This window comes from Telopea speciosissima, chromosome 9 (genome assembly GCF_018873765.1).
Source record: "Telopea speciosissima isolate NSW1024214 ecotype Mountain lineage chromosome 9, Tspe_v1, whole genome shotgun sequence".
Classification (NCBI taxonomy): domain Eukaryota; kingdom Viridiplantae; phylum Streptophyta; class Magnoliopsida; order Proteales; family Proteaceae; genus Telopea; species Telopea speciosissima.
This window is the reverse complement of record NC_057924.1, coordinates 2,242,093-2,269,134: the sequence shown is the minus strand read 5'-3', so window position 1 is coordinate 2,269,134 and position 27,042 is coordinate 2,242,093. Positions and strand designations below refer to the sequence as shown.

Here is a 27,042-nt window from a genome sequence, read left to right as displayed (position 1 = left end):
AACAAATTTATAAGAGAAATCGAGACCAAGCTGAACCAAAACCAATGATAGCAAACCAAAGCGGTCCAAATCGACCGATTGAGACCCCCTACTAGCAACGAAGAAACCACCATCCGATTTCGGGATTTTGCAATGAGGGGAAGGTTTCTCTGAACCATTGGGGGCAATTTGGTTATTTTCTGGTAAATGCTTGGGCTGTTAATGTCTGTTTTAAGCCAGATAGTGGCGTAGCCGCCATGTCGTCGCCTTGTTGAGCTTTCTAGGGTTAGCGCCATCACTTGTTTGTGTTTTCGGCACCTCTGGAAGTAGACAGACTGAATTGCTTTTTGGTTGTTGATCTCCCTGGGTTGCATATATGGCTTAATAGTTACAGTTTTCGAGATTCGTGAAAGTTTTGGGCTTTTGTGCCTGTAGACACTGCAATCCATGGTATTCTGAATTCCATGGATACATCTTCCGTTCAGTCTCCTCCGTCAGTCGAAGAAAATGAATGGGGTAAGATTTCTAACAAGTCTTGATTTTGATGGTGGGAAATCTTCACATCGATTTGTTTTTGAGCTGTAGAAATGGGTGCAATTCAATTTCACTTCTTGTTGATGGGAACTGTTGATGTAGTTTAGAATTACGGGGATGTTCTCGAATACTAATTTGGGCATGTCTATTCCGCATAGTTCATACATGTTTGATAATTATTTGGTGTGTATATCATGATCAGTTTTTCAAAGGATTTAAGTGATGCCCAATTATTGCTTTCGTTGGATGTTGGTATATGAAGTTTTGATTTCCTCGTAATTTGATAACTCTTAATCTGATGATAAGAGGTGGAAAGGGGAGTGCCCACTATTGTATTTGTATGCATGTCTATTTGATGAATGAAGGATTAATTGGTGATAAAAATCCAAACTTCCCATAATCCTCATATAGAAGCTATACAAAAGCTTACAGTTGCCATGGGAAAAGAGTGCCAAACCAAAAGTACTCTACTGCAACCTAATAAAATAAACCTTAAATCCTGAATGATTCACAAGGAGAAATCCATGTACATAAACCCTGTCATACCTGATAAACCTTCTTTCCTCAGCCTGAAAGAACCCCTGATTCACCTGATATACCAGATCATTCTTTCTTTATATTACGATCCAATAAACTACAGCCTGGAATAGAGACATTAACCATCTAGCCTTGAGGAATCTGGTAGAGAATGAGGCTAGAAGAAGGCTACAGCTTTGGGGGTTTAGGAAAAGAATGGTTGCTGGCTGAGAGGGAAGAATAGAGTTGGTGAAATAAGTGGTGGATGAAGTTCTTGCTGACCTGTTGTAATGGAGTTGTACTGTTGAGGATGGTGATGGAAGATGATGTCTAATAGTTGATAATAATAAGATAAAAAGACAAATTAGAGTCCCACTAGTTGTCCAGCCATAGGAGTCCCACCCAAGCACACTTGATAAACTCACAAGCATTCTCACAAAAGAAGAAGTTTTTTTTTTTTTTTGAAAATTCTGGAATGGCTTAACAACATCCACGATTTTAGTATTTATAGGGGAGGAAGAGGTGAAACTACCTCTTGAATACATGCACTTAACATTAAATGGACTGTTGGAATTCCAAAGCTGAGTGGGATTTCAACACCAAGAAACTAACCCCAATACATGAAAACAATCCCAAAACATTGAAACTAACCCCAAGAAAACTAGAGACTTGTTCCTAGATGCTGTCTTGGCCTTTTTCTCCACTCTTTGTATTTATGCTTTTCAAACCTTTCAAAAGATCTTTGGTATATCAATTCCTTCTTTGCTATTGTCCACAAATCCTCCTCCATTGGCTCATAACCCAGGCCAAAGTGCTGCATATTGGCGGTCGGAACTAATATTGATGCATCCCCTTGTTGATATTTTCCTAAGCCTGCACCTGGAAAGTACCCCATTTGAACAAGCATGCGGCTTACAGAAGGACTGTCCACCTTGAACTCAACAAGAGCAAACTTCTCTTCAGGTGGAAATGACCCGAATATTGCACCAACATTACTCAATTAAAACCCGCCTAGCCGAATCTCTGGGGTCTTCGTGACACCGCTACTAATTTCCCCAGTTTCAATAGATGCCAATGTGTTGAAGAGTTCCAGGTCAGCTATGATAGTGACCACTTGCCCTTGGTGCAAAGAAATCTTTTGATGAAGGGAAAAGGATATTACCCCTGCCTTGTGCAACCATGGGCGCCCAAGAATCAAATTGAAAGTAGCAGGGATGTTGATTACTTGAAAATCTACTTCGAATTCAGCCGGACCCACCACTATAACTGGCGAAATACCCCCAAGACGTTTCTTCTAGTGTTGTCATAGGCTCGGACACCTTGACTTGATGGCTTTAGCACGGCTTCATTGAATCCCAGATGCTTAAAGGTCCTAAGTGGGAAGACATTCAGCGCAGAACCATTGTCCACCAAGACCTGAGGGATCTGACATCCTTGGCAGTCAATTGTGATATGTAGAGCTTTGGTGTGGTTAGGTCCTTCAGGGGGTAGATCTACATCAGAAAATGTCAAAGAATTCACTGCATAGGTGGCCCCCACCAAATTAGCTAAATGGGTAGGATTAGTCTCAATGGGAACTTGGGTGTTGGCCAAAGCTTTTAGAACTGCTTCTCTATAGTAGGAGATACTGTGAGCAAACCTTAGATGGAAATATTAGCTTGTGTTCTGTAACTGCTTTAACACCTGATTCTCCGGCTTTGGCTGCCTGATGCCCTGCACTTGCCTTTTCTGCTCACATTGTTGTACTGAACTGTCTCCTGTAGGTTTTGAAGTGTCCCCTGTAAGCCCTGGTGGCTGATAACTCTTGCCGCTTTGCGTTTCAGCTATTACTTTTCCAGGTATATATATTTCTACCTCATCTGACCTATATTCATCCTGTATTGTCACTGGACTCTGATTCGGAATGTAAATCTCAAATTCTGTGTCTGGTTCTACCTTTATTTCCCTCACCTCAGAATCAAAACCAGGAATATAAATTTCCTACTCAAACTGATCGGATAATTCATCAATCTCATTCTCCGATACTGATGACTCACTCGACATCCTGAGACTTTGGATAGTAGACACCATTGGAGACATCATGCCCAAACAATAACTGACTGTTTAATAAGAGTAGAGAGGCTTGAGATCAAAGAAGTGGGGTCAAACTTCTTTAAATCCTCTTCAATGGCATTGACTGTATGATGCTTGGGAAGAGGATTTGTAGACACATTGGGCTTAAACCTGAGCTCAAATTTCTTTGCATCGAGCAAGCCTTGTATCTCATGCTGCAGTCTAGGGCATTTGTCTGTGTCATGTCCTATTTGTCCATGGAAAGGACAATACAAGTTTGGATCATACCAGTGTACCTTGGGCTCCAGAACAGGCTTTGGTTCAACTTTTCCAAGTAACCTGACCTTCAATAGTCAATCAAAAACAACACCACGGGGCATTCTTAAATCGGTAAAATTTCTTGGTTGAGGGCAGGGATGTGAAGCATTTGCATGTTCTAGCACATAAGGAGCTTCCGTGGCAGCCATGACTAGTGTTGCAGGGGAAGGGGAGGTCTTTGCAACATTATACCCCGAGTTCTTCTGCTGTGGGGGCCTCTTGCTGCTGCTAGCCTCAGACGCGTATTGGTTTGCATTAGGGAGTGGCTCACCGCAAACGATGGCATCCTTGATTTGTTGTCCGGCGGCCATGAGGCACTCGAAGGTAAGAGTGCCTTGACCAAACAGAATGTCCTTATATGGATCCCTCAGCCCTCTCATCATAAACCCGTCTTGGTCTCTCTCATTGGGTCTGTCCCACATCTGTCCCGCTTTTCTTCGAAATCTCCCCAAGTATGCTTCATTCGGCATTTGTTTCATTGTCTCCAATTTTCTCCTTGTCAATTCAATCTCAGTGTTGTAGTTGTACTGCTGGGAAAATGCCTTCATCATGTCTGTCTAGGTGCGGGTAAATGATGGGTCCAAAGACATTAGCCAACGGTGAGTGGCACCACTTAATGAGAAATGGAAGGCTTGGCCTAGCATTTCGTCAAAAAAACCTTTGGACTTCAACGGTCCAATGTAGGATCTCAGATGGGTACGAGGGTCTCTTGTACCATAAAAATTTTCAGATTTCCACTTGAAACCATCAGGTTATTTGACATGGGGGAAGAAGCACAAGCCCTCAGTATTGAGGATCTGATCCTTGACTCCCGTCAGACTTCTAATTAGGTGTTCTAGATGGGCAACTTTATCCCTTAATTCTTTATTCTCTGAATTACTGGTTACCTTCACAGCTGGGAGATTGTTTATCACGATTGCATCATTCTCCTCATTCACGTTAAGAGGGGGAGCAACCCTAGGGATTTGGGGCATGCTTCGCTGGTCTTGATGTTCAACAGGTCGAGCTAAACTCGACTGGTTTCGGACCAAGTTTGCCAATTGCTCCGTCAACCCTTCCATTCTGGCGACCCGAGCTTCTAAAGGATCCTTAGGAGGAAGCGGTGGAGGATCATAGTTCTGACTCATGGCTACTTAGAGTACTGAGGCAATGCTTTGATGACATCATGACGATCTGAGAAGGAAGTAATAGGTTAGATAGGTGGAAGGACTACAACACGAGTGACATTGTAGAAAGGATAGATAAAGAAGAGGAGGTGAACAAAATTCTAAGCTAGCATTATTACACTAAAGATGACTGTACCGATTAAGGGTTAGCTCAATGGAGAGTAACATCAACTCAATGACACATGGGGAAGGTATGCCAAAGTTGAGGAAAATCTCGATTGACGGATCAAACAAGGTGGTTCAAATAAGAACATCCGTGTAGATGGCATTACATCGAATCAATCGCCAAACATGATTACAGAGCAAACAAACAGGGGATGGGGATTTATTATAGACTATAGAACAAAATAAAATAAACAAAAAAAGAGGGGGAAACTTGCTATCGAACTTGCAGTGGTGCCAATGGGAGGATCGGCCTTCTCCAAGCCCCATCGATTCAGTTACAAGACTCACCGACCCGGCTCAGATACAAAACTCTTTTCCCATTCACACCATTGAATTCCTTCGAACATGAATCAAACGAGTGTTCCAAGCTTCAGCAACTTCAACAGGGGCGATGATGGTTGGAGAAACAATGGGGAATTGGGATTTATGGGTTTCAAAGACAGAAGAAGACAAGAGGACAAAGGGTTTTGAGATTTAAATTAGGAATGGAGAAATAGAAGTGAGGTATCGATGGTAATGAGATGAGGATGTAGGTATGAGATAAAGGAGATGGAGGTGATTATATGAGTTCGGTTGGGAGAAAAACGGCAAGGAAGTTAAGGATTTGGGAGAAATGGGTTTTGATTATTTACTTAAAAGAAGAGAAAAAGAAAACGGAGAAAGTGGATTGCATGTTGGGATAGATGAGAGCTTAGGTCATTGGGTTAGGGCTTAGAAAATGGTGGGTGAACGTTTCGGTTAATGGAAAGAAGTGAAAATAGAAGGGGTTTGGTGAAATGAAGAAGAGGTTAGAGAGAGGAGTGTATGGTCATGGATAGAACAAAAGAAAAGAAAAGAAAAAAAGTGAAAGTGGAGTGGACTGGTGATGATGGAATCAAAAATGGGTTTCAGGAAATAGGAAACAGAGATGGGTTGCGGGTTGCAGGTTGCAGGTGGTTTAGGTTGGAATTTTAGAAAACAGAAAGAAAATATTAAAAATGAAAGGGGAAGAAGAAGAAGATGAAGAAAAGGAAGAAGATGAGTTGATTCTGGTTCTCTCCTCGGCTCAGGGAAGCTTCGGCCGAACTCTGTCTCAGTCCATCTTTCCTTTTCATATCCTCTCCTCCTCCTTTCTCTCTCTCCTTTTTTCTCTCTTTTGCGAGAATGACGGCTTCTCTTCTTTGCTGAGCTCATTTTCCTTTTATTCTCCCTTTTAACTTTAAGTTTTGGTTTTGTCGCTTTTTTTATTTTTCTTTCCTTTTTTAGCCCTCCCCCCTTCCTAATTTTAGGACTTTTGTTAGGGTGTGGATTAGGTACTATGTGGCACTCCCTCATGGGCTTGACACCAATTGGCTTTCATGGGTCAAGTCCACATTTAAAAACACTTTCTCTCCTTTTCTTTTTAAATAACAAATGGTTTGGAAATTTTCCCTGAGACAGTGTCGCCGGTCCTCCGTATATCGTCATCGCTAGGGGGTGACAAATATCAGGTGTCTACAGGAGTCTAGTCCCCCCCAAAAAAAAAAAAAAAAGTTGATGCATGGAAAATATTTTGATTGTTCCTCCCTCCACTGCTTTCCAACCATTTCACTTAGAGCCTCTGTTACTAGATAGAGAGGTGGGGATAATGGATTCTGATGTTGCAGACTTGCAGGGGGATAATGGATTCTGATGTTGCAGACTTGCAGCCCTTGTGACATTCCAAAGAAATTTCTCACTATTGGAAACTAGCCAAAGTGATGCAGAACCAAGGGTGTACTCAAGGAAGAAAAAGAAGAAGGTGGCAGCCAGCCATGATTTTGAGTCTCAACTACTGCTGGTGTAACACAGTTCACTTGGTACTGTTCACGTAAACACTGCTGTTCTATTGGGTTGTTATGTTTTAATTTTTGAGTCATGTAATAAACCAATGAACCGGCTGGTTCAATTGGTCTAGTTTAAGTTATGGTCAGCCATGTGGGCTAAGTTAGTAGTCTAGGATATTTACTTTCTAATTTCATGTTAGTAGTTAGTTTCTATTTTCATAATTAGTAGGTGATTAAAATTAATAGTCGCATCAGTTAGGAAATCAAGTAAGACATCACCATGGAGTCATTGGAAATCCATCTCTCTTGAGCAGGACCTTCATCAGCTGGTTTCGAAGTAGTGCCAGTGATGTGTCCAGTAAGACCTCGGCTTGCAATGGTTAAGTAGGTAGATCTGGACCACATCAAGTAGTTGGTGCTATCAAGTTTGATCGGAGCAGCAAATGGAAGGTAGTCCATCCTGGATTGTCCATCAGAGGAGGCTGAAGTAACATCTGAACCAGTCATGTTGAAGATGCAGCAGTACAGCAGCAACAGTAGCTCAAAAAAACTCCAATAAAATAGGCTGAAAAACTGGATTGAGTGTTCTTAAAAAATGATGGAAGAATTCCTCAAACTTTCACACAAGTCTGAGGAGGAGAACTCACAATCGAAGGAGCAGTTAGGGTCTTGTATGCTGAAATCGATAGCTGAGATGTGAGATGCTGAAATCTGCAGAAATACTTGGAGGAGGCCCAAAAGTTGATCGAGTGCTCCTCTAATCAGTGAAGAACTCCTCCCAAAAGCTCAGCAGCAGCAGATAAAGAGAACCCTAAATCGATTAGGGAATTAGGGTTTTGAAAACCTCAAATGCTGAGATCAATTTCTGCAACAGGTTCCTTTCTGGTGTAGGAAGGATGATAGGAGCTGTCCTATTACTGCAGGTATGGACTTCCAAAGGTGAAAGGCTTGATCCCTTGAATGGAAATTGATCAACCTTCAAAAGGGGAAGAGCCAAATATTGCAGACTTGGTGGACAGCAGCTACCAATCGAAGAAACTTCTAAAACATGAGATATTTGAGGTGAATAGAGGGCAGCATATGTTCAAATGATCACCTCATGGATGCTGCCCCTTGTGCAGATTTCGAACCAAGAAGAGAAAGAAGAGAAGAAGAAGAAGGAAGGAAGAGGAAGGGGATCGAAGGAAAGAAGAAAGCTGCAAGAAGGAGAGAGAAACGATAGGAAATAGGACTGTTTTAATCCCTAGATCAGAGTAGCTCTGATACCATGTTAGAAGAAGAGGAGAACAATCCTTTGAGTTTTAATGCTTGAAATGATCAATTAGATCAGCCAAGCTTCTATCTATAAAGAAAGCCTCAAAGGCAAAATTACACTGCTACCCCTACTCTACCTGACTCTACTATTTAGGGTCATTAGAGAGGGAAAAAGGAAAAATAACAAAATAGGAAATTATATAGTAAAATCCCATGTATACCCCCGTGATATACATCATACAATTCAACACTATCTCTGGTTCTTGCTAGTCCGCCAACCCTAATTTGCAGACTTAAATCCTTGCTCCTTGAGACTGTTAGGGGTTTGGATTTGGTAGGGCCAAGTGTTATGAAGCTATTCCTAGTTTTTTTCATGTGATATGGACTCTTGGTTGAGGGGCTGGTTCGATCACAAGGTTTCTCCATCGCTGGTTTCCTGAGGAAGAAGAACTTCATACAGTATTAAGGCCTATTCTTATATTACCCTTGAGCCCCTGTCCCCTAGTTATTACAATGAAACCCTGATTCTGGAATTTTATCCAGTTTAAATCCATTTATAAATTGTTTTCTAGAATGACCTATTCCTTTTAGAATTACCCAAATTCTGTTATTTACTTCTAGGACTAGTCGTATTTCAAATATTACGGAATTGCCACTGAATCTTTATTTTGAGTTACCTACTATACTTGTGGGCCCATAGCGATCCGATTTGTTGGTTTCAGAACTCAAGATGGCATCAATGGAAGCAGTCTATAAATATCACATTTTCTATTCCCTTGCTATTTCAACCCCATGTTTGAAATCAGTATTATTTTATATGTAATCAATTTTGTAGTTAGAAGTTGTGTATAGCTGTTACCTAAGAGCATTTGTTTAACCAATCTAACGTAATGTTATATGGTATGGTGGTTGAACAATTATCATTAGATTTAGTCATCCTAAATGAATTATTGTTATATGATAATCTGGAGGAAATAGCCCCCAAGATTAACTAAACAGGAAAGATATACAGTTTTAATTATTGATGGGAAAAAACAGTTAGTGAAGAAGCAAATAAGTCTATAGTCGCTTGGAATTTTAAGCTTGCCCAATTGACACCTTTCAATGGATTGGATTTTTCTTGACTAAGTTTTCTATTCGTCATCGTAAGTGGGGTGATGCATTTGGAGAGGGACCTATCGCTACCTTGACAAATGGTTTGGTCAGAAAATTCTCTGAACTGGTGGAGCAGGAGAGCCAGTGCCACCTTTTTCTTTTATTTTCCCCCATTGCTATCTTTCAATGAACGCCAATGTTTATGTGCTACCGATCTGAAGCCCAGATAGAGAAGGGTTGATGTGTCAGGTTGACAGCTGGGATAGTGAAAACCTTAACCAAAACCCTATGGCATGGACCTGGAGAGGTGGTGAGGAAAGGCATGTATGGGTTAGGGTTGCTTTGAATATAGTTGAACGGAAAAATAGGATTTAGTTTGGGATAAAGCATACTTGAGTTGAATAGAGGTACAGTATCCATGCAGCCGATCCCTATCTTTCAATGATATACTGTATATGGCGGATAGGAAATAATGTGAGATCATGCCTATGGATTTAACACAGGACACCTTATTCAGGTGACTTGGGATAATATCATTATTATCAACCAAATAGCTTCATTCTTCTTCATTATTTTTTTTGTTTATTTTGGATCTTGTTTTATGAGCTTATTATGTGGCTGTAATGCTATATGGTACAAATAATGAGGATTACTTCTCAAGAATTTTTCTTTTGGTTTCTCCCAGACACTGAAGGGTATGTTATACCAAGCTTGGAAGGAGACTTGAGTAAGCCTGATGTTCCAGAAGTTAATGACTTGAAACTTTTTCCCAAGGTGAGCATCAAAATGGGGTTTCCCTTCTTTTTTTTTTGGCTTGAATTGCTTTTGGTGCTTGCACATCTGAAACTTGTACAACATTGAAGTTCACAGTTATTTTTCATGTTCATGTACACCATACTAAGTACTCAAAAGTAGGTAATTCTCTCTCCTTTTTTTTTTTGGGGGGTTATGATTTTGTGAACTCTTCTACAAAAACTGATACCTTTGTGTCTCGTAAGATTGGGCAGGACAAGAAGGAAGAAGAAAAGATCTACTTGGGACCACACGGTGCTCCTCCTTCACAAGCAAAGCAGCAAGAGTTGAACGCAACTGGGCGGAAGCAGCGATTTAAGCAGAAGTTGAAGGAAGCAGAGAGGAAGTACACAGGATCAGGGCGGGAGAATAAGATGGATAGCCTGCAAGAACTTGTTGGTGGCAGCAAAGTAAATGTTAGCACGTCAAAGAGTTCCTCAACAGAATGGCTTGATCCACATTGCCATGAGTCTCAGTTTGAGAGGTCTTATTAGGTCTGATTCTCATCAATAAGTTGGGTCTATTGTACTAACTTGAGATTAAAGTCTCAAGTTTCTGGGCTGATTACTATAAATGAGCTCTTGCGCGTGTCAGGTAGATTCATATAGAGATTATGTATACAGGTGCTGTTAAAATTGCCCATCTATTCAGAGAACCATTTATTGTTCGTAACTTCTTGGATCCTGCTTTGTGAAAGGCGGAGCCGTCGAAGGGCATTTTTTCACCTTTACTGGGCTTGAAAGCAACTCATGGTGGACGTAGGAAATTTATGTTAAAACGTATCCAGAGTGTGATTTGGAAGGTCTTCCAAGTGGGGAACCACCATGTGGATTTCATTAGGTCATTTTGATCATCGGGTAGATGGAAAAATACTTGGGTGCGCCTGTTTGAGTTAAAATAAAATCGCAATCGTACGGGTCAATCGTAGCTACGGGTCGAACACGAGGAAATATATGCCATTTTATTTAACTGACTTAAAAGTAATACAAAGTGAACCAAATTAAAGTGTTAAACTAAACTAATTAAACTAACGAAAATCAATGTATCCTAACTCATAAGCATCTAACAAAATTAAGGGATTAAATCAGCATCCTGACACATGAGCATCTAACCTATCAAACTAAAGTGAATTGAAAGGAATAAAAATGCAGCCACACATACTAACCACAGAAAAAGAAATAAGGGAATAAAAATGCATCCACAAACCACAACCATATAAAATTAAAATAAAAGAAATAGAGGGAGAGGGAGAAGAAGAAGAAGATAGAGAGAGATAGAGGAGATGGAGAATGAGATTGAGAGTTTAGATAGTAAAACGTGGATGTGTTTGTATGAATGTAATTGAAAAGCTTGAATACTTGCATAAACGTATCATGGCCTCCTCTTCTAAATCTTCAAGTCTTGTCATCAACTTAAGAACTTAGACTAGAAGGTTTAAAACCTAAACTAGAACTAAGAAATTACAATCCAATTGAAGACTTAAATTGAAATTTAAGCATAAACTAAACTTATTATAACCATTAAATAAAAATAAAAAAACCAAACTAGATTTTAGAAAAGCCAAAAATACAAATTAGAAAGAGAAGAAGAGAAGAAATTTCACTAAGTGAATGAACTAAAAACTACACTAAAAACTGAATTAGAAACTGACTAAAAACTGAACTAAAAACTAACTTTTTACAACTCAAAGGGTAAGGGGTATTTATAGGGGGAAGAGAGGAGAAGAGAGAAGAGGGAAGTGTAGGAGAAATATTCCCTAAGAAAAAAGAATATTCTCTTCTCTTTCCTCCTTTACATTGCCTTGAATCCTAAGAAAAAAGAAAAAAAAATTGATAGAGGGAGAGAAAAGCATCCTAGATACATAAACCTTCTATTTATTACAAAGTAACTTTCTAATTCTAACTTGTACATCATTTTCTTTGTAGGTGTCTTCTCCAAGCAATGAGATCAAGGCATCTTTGACCTTTCAACCTTCTATAGATAAGAGAATATCTTTCAAAAGAAATCTATCCCAAGTAGAATTCTAAAAAATGCCCTTGAAAAGTTGGAGGAGAGAGAGAGAGCAAGGGTGATGACTAGGATTCCACTCACAATTAATGAAATGTCAAATCTATCCTTAAAAAAACTTGGAGCATGGGATGCTTATATGGGCCTCATTGTTGTATTCTTTACGAAAAATCATCCAAAATAGACCCAAATTTCGTCCAATTTGGAGTTTGGGAGCTCAAGATATCTCAAGTTGAAATTGGACTGCTCCAGAGCCTTCCAAATGGAATCTTTCGGCTAAAAGAAAGATAACTTTTGATAATTGTGCTAAGACTCCTAGAATCCGAATTTTTGCTTTACTTTATCCCCAGCTAACTATCAATAATTACAAATAAACCCCTATCCATGGAAATGACCGTAACTTCTTCGTTTCAACTCGGAATCAAATGCTGTTTGAATCGTTGCGAAGCTGACTCAATGGGCTACGCATCCATACTATTAACACCTCAAAATTATGCTAAGGGGCCAAATTTGATTGATTGACGTGATTCTTTCAGTGCTCAATCCAAACTTTATTTTCTTGACTCCTGGGCGCTTCCGGCTATTCTTAGCGTCTTTTGCTCTATTTTCACAAGAATTCACTTAAAACTTGAAAAGCACAAGAAAGCACCAAAGTAACTCTGTCCAATGTGGTCAAATGTATGCTTTATGCCCTAAGATTTCATATATAAATGTGCTCATCAGATTCCCCCACACTTGAACGTTATTTGTTCTCAAGTAAAGCAAAAAAAAAAACTAATCTAGAATGCAAAAAATCCTAACTCACTTTCGTAGGAATCACGGTTGCACTTAGCATGTGCAACAAGCCTTTAAACCCTAGGTTGCCCCTAGTGGACGAGTTTTGTCTCGTGGGTGTTTGCAGTGAATATACACCCAAAATTCAATTGTAAATGAATGCTGCAAATTTTAATCATGGTATAAGTAGGATAGTGCACACAAGCTCTAAGAATGATCAACTAAAGATCAAGGAGCCAAAGGTTCCACTACACTTAAATTTTATCATCCCACTTCAATTCAAGTAACAAGCATGCATCAAGATTAAGGGAACTCCTCATATTTTCTGAACACTACTCACTTCAGATAAACCACTCATAACATCAATGGAACCAAAGACTTAGGCTTTGAGTATTTTTTACCATACCTTCTTTCTAGGCATTAAGACAAAAGCTTTTTTTCTTTCTCAACAACAAACTCTATTTCTACTCCACTATTGTTCTCTAAATGACATGGTGGAGCATACACCAGACACCCAAATATTTGGTAGCTTCGCTTTTTGCATATATCCATAAAGACTTTGAGACATTGATGCAAGAGTTTTTTTTTGAGTTTCCTTCCAAGGAATTTTGATCAAGTCACTTTGTTTCATGAGGCACAGTGCCCTGTCTACTCCCAAGGAATTCCACTTTCTTTTCTATTTCTTTCTTTTTTCTTTCACTTTTTTTTTTCATTTACTTTCATGCCTTGCCTTGCCACAAACAAATTGGTCTCAACTACTAGCCAAAAGATCAAAGGGTCCATAAAACACATAGAGAAATCTAGCCATCAAATGAAATAACGCTCATATTTTTTAACTCAATCCCTCTCATCGGATATAAATCAATTACTGTCCTTGAAAAGGAATTTTTTTATTATTTTGCATGCTAGGACACCTAATTCCCTCTTTCTCTCACTTCGCAATCAAAGAAATGTATGCACAACACCAATCTACCGTCACAATCAAAATTTACCAAATAAGCAAGCTCACACACCCCCCCCACACTTAAGTCATGCAATGTCCTCAATGTATGCAAAAAATAAAAAAGGCTATGGGAGGGGATGAGGGGGCTTACCAGATATAATCACAAAGAGAATCATGAAGAGTCATGAGCTTGACAAAAGTAGAAAGAGCTTCAGAACCAGAAAACACTCGACCATGGATTTTAGTAAAGTGAGAAATAATATAAAAGTTAAGCACAATTGAGAAATACCCAACAGAAAAATCTGTCCTCATGGGATAGTGGAAAATAAAGGCATTGAAACTTAGGCCATAAATCCTCCCATTCTCTCCCGTTTGCAATGTAGAACACATGTCATTATCGCAAAAATCAACCAAGAATGGATCACAGTAAGCATAAAAAGGATTATGAAAAATCTCATCAAAATAATCATAAAAAATGGGAGGTTTACTCAAATCAATCCTAGCAATACAACTATCCGCTTTTTGTATAAATTGGTTTGCCAAATAAGGATCATGGAAATATGCTTGAAGAGCATCATGACTAACATTGTCCTCCTCAATAAAATCATTAAACCTAGGAGGTTTGGACAAACCAATATGTAGGACAAAACAATCCTCAGTATGACAGTCAACTGGGTTTTCCAAAGGGAGAGAGGGAGATCGAATTTTCAGGGTTTCTATGCTATCATGAAAATCTGATTCTAAATTAGTAGAAACACCAGGCGCACTAAAATCAGAAATTTCAGGTAAAAGTTGGACGCCCTAGGTAGCTCATCAAACCTCGCTTCACTAACCTCTTCAGGCGACTCAATCTCAACAAATAAATCATCTTAAGAATAATTGTGTTGGGAATGACTCTCATTAACCTCAAACTGGGGTGGTGGACTTTCAACATCATTAAACTGGGGATGGGGCGGTTCAGGTTGACTAGGTAATGTACCCGTTTCCTCCTCTTACACCATGATTATCAGTTGAGAGAGGTGCTTCTCCATGGTATTTTGGCTTGTCGTGAGAAGGGCTATATGTTTCTCAAGCTCACTCAGTTTGGCCTCCTCACCCATGCTTTGAAACTTAGGGGGTTGGTGATATGGTTCAAGGAGAGCTGACTCATTGAGATTCAGTGGAGGGTTGGGCATTGGAGGACCAAACTGGCCATGGTATTGAAAATTGGGTGGTCCAGCTTGGTTATTCCATTGATCCCACGAGAAATTGGGATGATCATTCCACCCCTGATTGTAGTGCCAAAAGAATTGTATTGAAATAGAGGACTCACATGCTCATCACCATAGCTCCCCCCATAAAGATTAGGGCATCCGTCCATAACATGGATAGCCTGGGGATGAGACCAGTCAAAATTTTCTGAAAGCCCATAGTTGGGTTGGGGAACAAAATTGTATTGGGGTAGTGCAAAGTTGTTCTCTAACTCTCTACTTTTGGCCGCTCTAGTATGTTTAAACATTTCCCCCAAAGTTATGGTTGCCTTAGCATAGTTCTATCTTTCCCCCAAAGTCATAGGTGGAAGTGTATCTCCTATTATTTTAAACTAACCACCTATCCCAAATTAAGGTCTCCCTTAGAAAAATTAAAGAAAAATAAAAGACTAGAAAAAATTCACTAAAAACATGAAGAAATAAATAGACAGTTGGTGCATTGCCCTAAAAAATTGAAACAATGGTTCTAAAGCTGTAAGGTTGCCATATAGGTTGACAGTAAGGGAACCCGTATAGTCTTCAAGCGCCACCTACGGGTGACTCCAATTGGATTCTAATATAGAGTGGATGACTACTACATGTTTCTGTTTCCAAGGCACTCACTATGTCGCTTTCCTGTTATCAAAGTTGGTCACCTCCAAAGATAAGTCATATGCCATTCCATCCAACCAAGTCAAGATGCAGCATCATAGGTAACTTAATCCTATGAGGGACACCAAAAGAGGTTGGGTTTGAGCATAAGAAGGACTTTAGATTGGGCTGTGAGTCTTTGAAACAGAAGAGAAACAAGATGAGGTTTTCAAAAATTATTATTTTTTTTTTTTAGAAAAAAAAGTAAAATAAAATAAAACACTTCGAATTACTTAAAAATAAGAAAAATAAAGCGGACAATAATCTCCCTGGCGACGGTGCCAAAAACTTATTTGAGTTAAAATAAAACCGCAAACGTACGGGTCAATCGTAGCTACGGGTCGAACATGAAGAGATATACGTCACTCTATTTAACTAACTTAAAAGTAATGCAAAGTGAACCAAATTAAAATGTTAAATTAAACTAATTAAACTAACAAAAATCAATGCATCCTAACTCATAAATATCTGACAAAATTAAGGGATTAAATCGGCATCCCAACACATGAGCATCTAACCTATCAAACTAAAGCGAATTGAAAGGAATAAAAATGCAGTCACACATACTAACCACATAAAAAGAAATAAGGGAATAAAAATGCATCCACAAACCACAATCATATAAAATTAAAATAACAGAAATAGAGGGAGAAGAAGAAGAAGATAGAAAGAAATAAAGGAGATGGAGAATGAGATTGAGAGTTTAGATAGTAAAACATGGATGTGCTTGCATGAATGTAATTGAAAAGCTTGCATATTTGCATAAACTTACCATGGTCTCCTCTTCTAAATCTTCAAGTCTTGTTATCAACTTAAGAACTCAGACTAGAAGGCTTAAAACCTAAACTAGAATTAATAAATTACAACCCAATTGAAGACTTAAATTAAAATTAAAGCATAAACTAAACCTATTAAAACCATTAAATGAAAATCAAAAAAGCAAACTAAAACTTAGAAAAATCAAAAATCACAAATTAGAATGAGAAGAAGAGAAGAAATTTCACTAAGTGAATGAGCTAAAAACTACACTAAAAACTGAATTAAAAACTGACTAAAAACTGAACTAAAAACTAATTTCTTACAATCCAAAGGGCAAGGGGTATTTATAGGGGGAAGAGAGGAGAAAAGAGAAGAAGGAACTGTAGGAGAAATATTCCCTAAGAAAAGAGAAAAAAAAATTGAAAGAGAGAGAAAAAAGAATCCTAGATACATAAACCTTCTATTTATTAAAAAGTAATTTTCGAATTCTAACTTGTGCTTCATTTTCTTTGTAGGTGTTTTCTCCAAGCAATGAGATCAAGGCATCTTTGACCTTTCAACATTCCATAGATGAGAGAATATCTTTCAAAAGAAATCTATCCCAAGTAGAATTCCAAAAAATGCCCTGAAAAAGTTGGAGGAGAGAGAGAGAACAAGGGTGATGACTAGGATTTCACTCATAATTAATGAAATTTCAAATCTGTCCTTCAAAAAACGTGGAGCATGGGATGCTTATATGGGCCTCACTGTTGTATTCCTTACGAAAAATCACCCCATCATAGACCCAAATTTCGTCCAATTTGGAGTTCGGGAGCCCAAGATATCTCAAGTTGAAGTTGGACTGCTCCAGAGCCTTCCAAATGGAATCTTTCGGCTCACAGAAAGATAATTTTTGATAATTACATTAAGACCCCTAGAATCTGAACTTCTGCTTTACTTTGTCCCCAGCCAACTATTAATAATTACAAATAAACCCCTATCCACAGAAACGATCGTAACTTCTTCGTTTCAATTCGGAATCAAATGCCGTTTGAACCATTGCGAAGCTGATTCGACGGGCTACGCAGCCATACTATTAACACCTCAAAATTATGCTAAGGGACCCACTGTAATCACATTCACATCTGATTGATTGGCATGATTCTTTCAGTGCTCAATCTAAACTTGATTTTCTCGACTCCTGGGCGCTTCCGTCTATTCTTAGCATCTTTTGCTTCATTTTCACAAGAATTCACCTAAAACCTGAAAAACACAAGAAAGCATCGAAGTAGCTCTGTCAAATGTGGTAAAATGTATGCTTTATGCCCTAAGATTTCATACATAAATGTGCTCATCAGCGCCGCATGTTAAATTTCTGTATAATTGATTTTGCAAGTAGGAGGTTGGGGCTTTAACCCTTTGTTATTCTTGAATTGCGATTACCAGAATATATTTCTTACCTGTAAACTGAAACTTGGAGATCGATGTGAAATTTAATCTGTGATTAGATGATGATGATGAGTGAAATGATGTTATTAGCCATTAGATACTTCCAGACTGGTGATCCTCACATCACTTTCTGATAAAATTGTGTTCCAAAGTAGGTATTTTTGCATGGATGTGGAGAGTGGGAAGCCATTCATTGACCTTTATACATGATCTATTGTGTGTTGTCCATATTATTAGTTAGTCATGATTCATTCTTAAACCAATCTTACTTCTCCATTTGCTAAGTCTAACTCACTCTCTCCAATTGTTTGAAGAAGTGAATTTTGTTTGGCAGTTGGCACTGTTGGAAGAACAGGGCCATATGAAAAATCAAAGGTGAAGAGTTCATTCACTAGACTTTGCACCAACACTGGTACAAGTTCATAAGAGGGGAGGGATGCAGAAGTAGAACCCAAATGTTCTTGAAACTTAATAAGGTCCATTATTTGGACTTAGATTGAGACATTTGGCCCATTGCCCCATGGATTAGAATTGGATCTTTAAGTTTTCCAACTTGAGGCCCATTTTTTATGTTCAATGTGTTTGGTTTGGCATTTTTCACAGGTGAATGGTGACAGAATGAAAGGAGCAGTGTTTTAAGAACCGGATCGGAATTAACAGAGGCCAATTTTGTACAAGAAAACCCTAGGCCGATCCTCATACATAGAACTGTGCGCCTGAGGATACTCCTTTTTTTTTTTTTTTTTTTTTTTTTTGGGTTGGGTGTGAATCATGAAGACATTCCAGGGCATTTGGGAAATTTGCACAATCCTGTGAAGCTCAGAAAAGAAAAGAAAAGAAAAAAAAAAAAAGGTGGAGCAGAGTAGACAGTGAAGTCTCAATGAATTTCTGTTTGTAGTGCCTGCAGTAGCTGTGTGCTTCACATGCCCTTTAGTGAGTGTTTTACTATCACCTAACTCTCTTTCAATGTTTTACAGTTGGTTGTGGGCTGCAATTTTGGGTATGTTGGGCTCTGTGACTTTTCTATCTCTTATAGTCTTATCTCATCTCATTGCACTTTGGATTCAGGAACCAGGACCACTCTTCTTTTTTTAGTGCAGTTCTAGGTGGTTCTGTTATGAGGAGCCTTCAAGGCCACCTACTTTACAGATTATCATGATCCCAAGGGATTTTGCCTATGACCCGTATCCACACGAATCCTTTTCTTTTGTTTGGAGTGTTTTGACATAAAGAGTACTTTCACCACCAATATCTCATATGAGAAATGAATTCAGAATCATGGGGAGATGAATTGAAAGCTTTGGTTTACCTGGGTTGTGTTTGGTATGTATTCTCAGAATAAATTCTGAGTCTAGAACACAATCTAAAATCCGGTTCTTTATTTTCTCGTTTCCAGAATACATTTATAGACCCAAAATCTATTCTTAGAATGCGGCCAAAAACAACTTTAAAACAACACTCGAACTTTATGTTTATTTAGCTGAAAACCCATCTGAACTGAAGCCACAGGAAAACACTTTCCCTGTGCTCATCAGTCTATCTAACAGTACCTTTCTAGTGTGGACCTGTGATCTGATCTGGGTATTGGGAAATAAGAAAAAATTTTCAGGTTTCATAATTCATTGACTATCCTTTTCTTTTCTAATTGCAAAAACAGATCTCTTTTTCAGGTCAGCAAAATTTGGATATTTTAGCTTTCAGCAAAATCCATCTTCTAAAAAAAGAGGTTTTGGGTTGATGTTATGTGTCTAATGGGATCCACTCTAGTGTATGAGCACTAGATTGGGTCAGTTTACTATGAGATATATTAAAGGGATTGATTTAACGTGTTCCATCAGTTTTGGAGTTTTTGGCGTATTAGTTAAGTACCTAATATTTGGTATTAGAAACATACACCACATCACGGATTCGATTCACGGAAAGGATTACCTAAGAGAGGGGATACCTAGGGTAGAGTGAAACAGTCAAGAAAGGATTACCTCCCATCAGGCAAAAATCTTGGAGTAGAGTGGAACCGCTTGAAAATGATTATCTATCGTCAGAGTCAGAGCTATCGAGGATGACGGTTGAAGAAACATGGTGATCTGTTATTTGCCCAATAGAACCCACTCTAGTATATATGTATTAGATTGGACTAACCTAGTATAAAATAGGTTAAAGGACTTGATTTAACGCGCTTCATCTGCTTTGAGACTTTTGACGTAATTGTTGATGTTAACAGATATTGGGTACGTAAAAGACAGAAGAGGTTGAGAAACTTTTCATCATTTGTTTTACATTGTCTATATCTTCCTTTTTTTCTCCGACCTACTCATTCCAAAGGGGGAGCAGCGAAGAGAAAGGAAGAAATCCTAAGAGGATAGGAAACGATAATCCTTATCATCACACATGGCATGTATTGGATGGTTAGAATCAAGTGGGGTCCTCTGTGATTGAAGCATCCTATTCCTAGAAAAATTTTCTCGGCCCAATCAATGAAAGACTCCAAAAGGAAATAACTTTCGGGGCCGCCCAGGGACTTAGGGTTTCTCATCTCTATGATCACTTGCCGGGATCAGAATCTCATTGTGGGTCCAGCGATAGGATATGATTGTGGGTCCAGCGATAGGATATATACCACTCTTTCCAATTTGAGTCTTTGAGATGGAAAGCTATACTTACAGGTTGTTCTTGTTTGCTTTTCCTGTGTTTTAGGTATCGGTCTCACATCGGCCAATCCATATCGGTATTGGCCAACATCAATACCAATACTTGATCGATGTCAGATCGATATATGTTACATAAATGGTATAGGTGTATAGCCACAGGGTATCTTATACGCCTAATACAATATCGATCCCAATCGATTGAATAAAAACATTTCCATGAATCACCTTCAATTCGCGGGCACCCCTAGTCCACCTAACGGTATCCCTAGTTCTCCACCCCTCCCTCCCCCCCTTCTCTTTCCTGTGCTTTCACAAAGTGTCAAAGGAAAGATGATGGTGCAGGTCAATGTCATGACCCTCCTTGCCCTTTGCAAATGGTTGTTGTCTGGTATGACCCTTAACATTAGGGTGTAATACGGTTGGTTCGGTTGGTCCCATCCAGTTTTTTATCCAAAAAATAAAAATAAATAGTAAAGGGTTGCCGGTAATGAGTTTATTTGTGAAAGGTTAAATTGGTAAATTTTGTTTCTTTGTTAAAGGTGTTAATCTACTGGGTTAGATTGTATATTTTTTAAATATAAGAGAAAGAAGTGTATTTAAGGCAAAACTCAGGAGAAGTCCGTATAATTTATCTTTTTTTTTTTTTTAATATATCGAATCAGATTAAAACCAGACCACATAATCCCCAATAAAGTGTTCCATTTACAAAAGCCAAAGTGAAACCAATGATTAATTTATGCCAGCTATCGTTTCTTTTATAGATTTTTACCATCAAAAAAAAAAAAAAAATCGTTTCTTTTATAGATCTATTATTAGTCTAATCTCAATAATTTATATGTAAAAAGAGAAAATTTGTATAAAAAATTGTTAGATTTTATCCATTTTACCAGGGTTATCCCGGTTTCAATTGATCTAATAGGTTTCAGTCTTTTAATGGTTTTTTTTAAAACCAAAACTAAAATAGCAAACCGATAATAAGGTGTTCCGTTAATCGTTTTGATGAGGTCTCATTTTTTATCGGTTCAAAAGGTCTGATCTCATTTTTGACACCTCTACTTGAGAGCATAGTTCATGCACATTTTCACCTCATTTTAATATTGAAAATTTTCATTACTTTATTTTGTTACTTGATTGATAAGCTATTTTTCTTGAAATGTGAATAGGGTGACCGTATGGAGATTTACCTGTCTACAAAATTTTTGATTCATCCAACTTACCATATAACTGTACACGTGTACAAATAACATAAGTTTCTACCCAAAAAGTGCAGATAAGATAAATTATCTAATTTAGCAGATCAAGAATTACTTCTTTTTTTTTTTTAAAAGAGTTTTACAAATGAAAACCAGAAGAAATCCGCATTTATTCATTTAATGGCAAGAACTGTAGCTCAGTAATTCCCATGTGAGCATCCAAGTTGTTCTGACGAGGCAGTGAACTATACCGTGAAAGTCGCTTATGGGGATTAGCCCTAGCATTTATGATTTTATGGGGTGGGTCAGCTTTCTAAAATAAATAAAAAAAAATTATTTTACGCAGAGGGTAGGGAAATTTGGTTGTTTGTATGTTTAGAAATTAGTATTTGATGTTTGATATGATTTGGTAAGAATTTTGGACACAGCAACCGTTTCTAAAACTAAAACAATCCCACCCATTAACAATTGGTATCGATTGATTAATTAGTAGGGACGGTTCTGGTCCGAGCCCCAAAGTACTAGAATCTATTACAACCCATCAAAATTACCTGGAAGTTCGGAATCATTCCAATTTACCCTAACATTAAAAGAGATTCACATTTTTCAAGTAAACTTGTGAAATGACAAGATTTATGTTATTCAAAACTAAAAGTGTTATACTCATGGTTTTAGTAATCAGGATTGGATCAATATTGATGATAGGGTTTGACATCGTTTCCTAACCAATCGTCAAATGGGAAAAAATAACTAGTTTTAAATGAAAACAAGGTCAAATCCATACGATATGAGTTAATTCAGATCAATATCGACTAAGATTGATTCAATAACTGATATCGATTACTAAATCCCTAGACATACGAATAGGATTTTTTTTTTAAAAAAAAGGACTAGTAAAGTTATATATTATTTGACACCACAAGACATGCCAATAAGAAAAAGACAAGGTTTTTTTTGTATTTTTTGTTTGGTAGAAGAAAAGGACAAAATTGCAATAAGTAATGATGGAGTGACCATAATGTTAGATCTCAGATCTTAGTTCTCATGCAATTTGAATGGGCTCAGGTCATTAAAATCCCCATATTGTCCATTTCACAGAGGCCCCACTCTCTGACCCAATGGATGTTTAGAATTAATTCTTGCAACGTTTGGTGGATTAACCCACTTGGCCCACTTGGCCCACTTGGCCCACCTCACAATTTATTAGGGTTCCCTGCCACATGTTAAAGAACCACCTGACTTTCCCCCCTAAACGTCAAGGACTAAAGTTTAGTCAGCATTAAAGGATTCCACATCAGCATTGCAGAATCTCCACCCCCACTTACTTAACCACATCACCACCACACATACACAGTGACACAGAAACAGAAGAGAGAGATTTGCCCTCCCTCTCCTAATAAGGAGGAGAAGCAAGGACTGTATTTTCTTCTTTCCCACTATCTAATCCAACTCATCTACGAAAGGGTTTTTTTTTTGCTTTCTAAGTAGTGCTCTGCAACTTTTGGAGTTTGCACCAAAGAAATTATTTGGTAGCAAAGAGTCTTAAGCACAGCTTGCTGCTCCCTATCTGGGTAGAGATGGGTGAAGTAAGTATATTACACTAGTTTCTGAGCAGAAAATTCTTGTCACTACTGTTATCTGGAATATAATTTTTGTTTGGGTTTTGAATGTAGTTGGTAATTAGAGATTTGAAAGGCTGATCTAGAAGGTATTTTTTACTCTAATATTATGGCAGGAGACCAAAGAAGAAGGAAAGAAAGAAGAGGAGAAGAAAGAGAAAGGAGGCACAGAAGAGAAGAAGAAGAAGGCAGAAGAAAAGAAAGAAGAGGAGAAGAAAGCTGAAGAGCCTCAGGAGATCGTTCTCAAAGTTGATATGCATTGTGAGGCTTGTGCTCGGAAAGTCGGCAAAGCCCTAAAAGGATTTCAAGGTCTAGCCCCATTTCACACTTAATTCCCCTTCTCTGTATTAATTTTCTTTTTTTCAACTTTGTGTGTGTGTGTGGGTGAGAGAGAGACAGAAAGAGAAAGCCCTTAATTTTAATTACAGTAGCATATGAACTCTTCTTCTGCAATTGTTTAATTATTTTGTTTACAGGGGTTGAGGAAGTAATGACGGATTACAAATCTCATAAAGTGGTAGTGAAAGGGAAGACAGCGGATCCTATAAAGGTGTGTGAGAGAGTTCAGAAGAAGAGTGGTAGAAAAGTGGAGCTTATTTCACCTTTGCCCAAACCTCCTGAGGAGGAGAAGAAAGAGGAGTCTCAAGAGAAGAAGGAAGACAAGAAGGATGAGGTATTTCAGTCATTTCCCTTCACAACCCCCCAAATTAAGATAAAATGTATAAAATCATAGGTCATTGTCTCATTGCTGTGAAGCAACACAAAATCATGGTTATAAATCTTGGTATCGGATATCGATACCTACCTGAATCTGTATCAGTGGTACGATTTCTTATTAGGGGTAAATCTGTCAAAAATATTTTTTTAAAAAAATATTAAAAGTGAGGGCAAAATCACCCGATATGGCTGAATACACATCGATATCGGCATCGTCCGAGACTGATATGAATCTTGATACTGATATTTATAACCATGATAATAATAGATCTTGGGTCTAGAATGCATTCTGAAAATAAGAAAATATAGAAGAATCGGACATAATTATTTTTTTATGTGTAGTAAATACAAAGTGCCCAAAATACCCTCAATGCCATGATTTTGGACACATCAAACTCCTTATAAAGGCGGTAAGTCTATATATATATATATATATGTGTGTGTGTGTGTGCATGTATTTGTTTTTTGGACATAAAATCATGGTTTTGAAAGCATTTCAGGCAATTCAAACTATTAGAGGGGGGAGTAATGATTCCATTTACGTGGTCTATTGTTTTACCATTCCACCTCGGATTCCTTTAGAGAGTTTAACTCGAATTGGGATCCCAACTCATCTCGACTTGGGAAAATATTCTCTATTGGGGAGGGGGGGGCGAAGCCCACGCCCTGGAGGAGGGGGTGAAATGACCAACCCACCCCCTAAGATGACAGCGTGCACACGTAGCCCCTACGCTCCCCCCCCACAGAGAATGCTCTTTCTTTACTTATTTACCTAGGGCACCTTTGTATTAAGTGGTCCTCTACCCGACCCGGTTATTTCTGTCTTATTCATAGTCATCCTTTGTGTGTCATACACAAATACTGTACCAGTCATGTGCCATTGTCTGCGTCTGATTCAATGTATACAAACCATTTCTTCTTTCAATCTGGAAAGTGTTTGGCGACAAACAACTTTTCACTCCATTGTGAGCCCAGATTGGATTTTAATTTTAAGTTATTGTAGATCCTTTGGTTTCGTTCCATTAAAATCCAAGTTTCAGATTTTGGTCTCAGTTTAGTAAAAACCCTAATTGTATACGGGGCTTCAAAACATTTCAGTTTAAAATAAATATTGGGCTTTTTTCTTTTTTGGGGTTTCGTTTCAGCCCAAATTGAATTATATGTACTTTTGTGGGTCGCTGGTGTGGTTTCTTGGTCAGGTATGGACCTCTTGTGCTGTTCTACGCTAGCTGTAAAAATGGTTTGGCAGGGTTCAGTTTTGGTACCAGTTGGGCCAGGCCAGACAAGAAATTGGGCCCAAACACACCGTTGCTTTGATTACACACGGAAATGTGTTGGGCTAGTATCACGAGAATATTCACGGGACGAGCATCACAGCACCAATGCCAATGCATCTTTGGGAATCGTACTGTTAGTCGGTGATTATTCTAGTTATTTCACGACACCCAAAACATTGGTTTGGCTTTTGTTAATATTTTGGGAGAAGGTTCTCTCTACAAGCGGCAGCACTGGGAACCTTTTCCCTTCATTTTTATAAGGGAAAACAAACGCTGCTTGGTCGCATGGATCTTGGGCCCAAACATAAGAGCACACCCATGGTTCTAAGTATTGGTATCGTATCGTTCATATCGGGCAATATATATCGGTTTTGCTAGTTGCTGATGTTGATACCGTGCCAATATCGTATCGGTAGCACAGTACAGACAAGGGGTAAAATGGTCAGAAAACTCATTTTTTAAAGGAAACTCGAGGGTATTTTTGTCTGATACAGCCGATCCAGGCCAATACCGTATCTATTTTGTGGGTCGCCGATACCCGTTCCAATACCGTGCACTAAAACCATGAGCACACCAAATTATAATTCAGATCCTCTACGGCACGCTGCCCGTAGAGACACATCGCCGCACGCAATGTCTGCCTTACCCCTACTCGGGCAAGGTGCTTGGGCAGGGGTAAGGCGGACAATGCGCATGGTGATGTGTGTGGGCTGCACCGCTACGGGCAGTGCACCGTAGACGATCACGATCCACCAAATTATCACCCAATCTTTGCTTGAAATAAAAAAAAATCTCATCTTTATTGATGCTCCTATATGTGCTCTCATTGGCCCCAACATTGATGTATAGACTACATGACCAATCAACGATCTATTGCCATGTTTATAATTTAAGGTGAGGCTTCTTTGAGCAAGGGGTATAGGGAGCATACCAATGAGAGCGATGAAACAGTTTCGTACATTGGGGTAGAGAGGTCATTTGATGAGAAAAGGGGTGTCAGTGTACATCTTAATGGGTTCATAGAATATTTTCCCTTATAATTAAATAAAGAAATTATATAATAGATGTGTCTTTTTAAAGCTGGGATGGCACCAAAGGTTAATGGAATCGGAATTGGGTCGAATCGGATCCCAAAAACCCTAGAATCGACACTCAAATCTGAAAATTAATGATTACCAAGACCTTAAAATTGGCGTTGACTATACTTATAATGTTCTTCAAATGGATTTTGTAAAACTCTTCAAATGGGTTGAGTGTACAGACTAATCACACTCTTTTCGCTTTTCCGATTTCAATCTGTAATGGTTGCAGCCTCCTCCTGTAATCACAGTCATCTTGAAAGTTTACATGCACTGTGAAGCCTGTGCTCAAGTTTTGCAGAAGCGGATCAGAAAGATACAAGGTATATATAACCATATGTCCCCTGTTTTTATTTTTTATTTTTTGGGTACAATTTTTTTTTTTTCCATTGTTGAGTAACTTGACTATATGTTATGATCCAAGGTTGATCACACATATGTTCCATAAGGGACTTGGTAGGAGTTGATATAGTCTTGGGTTCCCTCACCTTATAAGTTGGAAATGAGATCTCCTAATGTTTGTATCAGTGGTATCAGAGCAGTCAATCCTTTGTCCCAACCTCACATAGGAGGGGCGACCTTATTCATACATGATCATGTTTTGCAGGGGTGGAATCAGTAGTTACCGATGTTGCAAACAATCAAGTGACGGTAAAGGGTGTTGTAGACTCAGCGGCGCTCGTGGAGAATGTCTACAAGAGGACTAGGAAACAAGCTTCTATTGTGAAAGAGGAAGGAAAGAAAGAAGAAGAGAAGAAAGAAGAAGAAAAGAAGGAAGATAATAAAGAAGGAGAGAAGAAAGAAAATGAGGAAAGCAAGGGAGAAGATGATAATAAAGCTGATGCCAAGAAATATGAGTATTGGGCTCCCAAACACTACATGGAGTACTACACATATCCTCAGCTTTTCAGTGATGAGAACCCTAATGCATGTTCTGTGATGTAGTCATGCAGTTGTAGTTAAATCAGTTATCTAAGAATGTAATGCATGTTTCCATGAAATAATAAGAGACTGTCTTGTGGTCTTTCCAGACTGTAATGGTGATTGATCAATGGCTGGCCCA

At 38.5% G+C, this 27,042-nt stretch overlaps 3 protein-coding genes and 1 long non-coding RNA gene across 4 annotated transcripts in view; 3 read left to right on the top strand and 1 right to left on the bottom strand.

Moving 5' to 3' along the window:
- Window positions 1-312: 312 nt before the first annotated feature.
- Window positions 313-10,327, top strand: LOC122639866. The gene is made up of 3 exons (XM_043832873.1): window positions 313-495; window positions 9,549-9,637; window positions 9,862-10,327. Exons 1-3 carry the CDS (start codon window positions 444-446, stop codon window positions 10,147-10,149), a joined length of 429 nt encoding a protein of 142 aa, XP_043688808.1. The 5' UTR covers window positions 313-443; the 3' UTR covers window positions 10,150-10,327.
- The window catches only part of LOC122639867, a 28,273-nt gene continuing 8,422 nt past the window's right edge, over window positions 7,192-27,042 (bottom strand). The window contains exons 2-3 of the long non-coding RNA XR_006329586.1: window positions 13,137-13,152; window positions 7,192-7,203 (exon numbers count right to left, since the gene is read on the bottom strand). This is a non-coding gene — a long non-coding RNA (uncharacterized LOC122639867). The remainder of the gene's footprint in view (window positions 7,204-13,136; window positions 13,153-27,042) is intronic.
- LOC122639863 (oligopeptide transporter 3-like) overlaps window positions 15,395-27,042 on the top strand; it is a 34,071-nt gene continuing 22,423 nt past the window's right edge. The window contains exon 1 of the mRNA XM_043832869.1: window positions 15,395-15,407. The gene's annotated coding sequence lies outside the window, so the exon portion shown is untranslated. The remainder of the gene's footprint in view (window positions 15,408-27,042) is intronic.
- LOC122639865 (heavy metal-associated isoprenylated plant protein 7-like) lies at window positions 22,850-26,976 on the top strand. The gene is made up of 5 exons (XM_043832872.1): window positions 22,850-22,873; window positions 23,023-23,215; window positions 23,383-23,579; window positions 26,212-26,302; window positions 26,587-26,976. The coding sequence occupies exons 1-5, from the start codon at window positions 22,865-22,867 to the stop codon at window positions 26,922-26,924; spliced, it is 828 nt and encodes a 275-aa protein (XP_043688807.1). The 5' UTR covers window positions 22,850-22,864; the 3' UTR covers window positions 26,925-26,976.

Coding starts and splice junctions, on each gene's coding strand:
- LOC122639865 (XM_043832872.1), top strand. Junction 23,216..23,382: donor AGCCCTAAAAGGATTTCAAG/GTCTAGCCCCAT, acceptor TTTTGTTTACAG/GGGTTGAGGAAGTAATGACG. Junction 23,580..26,211: donor AGGAAGACAAGAAGGATGAG/GTATTTCAGTCA, acceptor TAATGGTTGCAG/CCTCCTCCTGTAATCACAGT.
- LOC122639866 (XM_043832873.1), top strand. CDS start 444: ATGGATACATCTTCCGTTCAGTCTCCTCCGTCAGTCGAAGAAAATGAA. Junction 496..9,548: donor AGTCGAAGAAAATGAATGGG/GTAAGATTTCTA, acceptor GGTTTCTCCCAG/ACACTGAAGGGTATGTTATA. Junction 9,638..9,861: donor ACTTGAAACTTTTTCCCAAG/GTGAGCATCAAA, acceptor GTGTCTCGTAAG/ATTGGGCAGGACAAGAAGGA.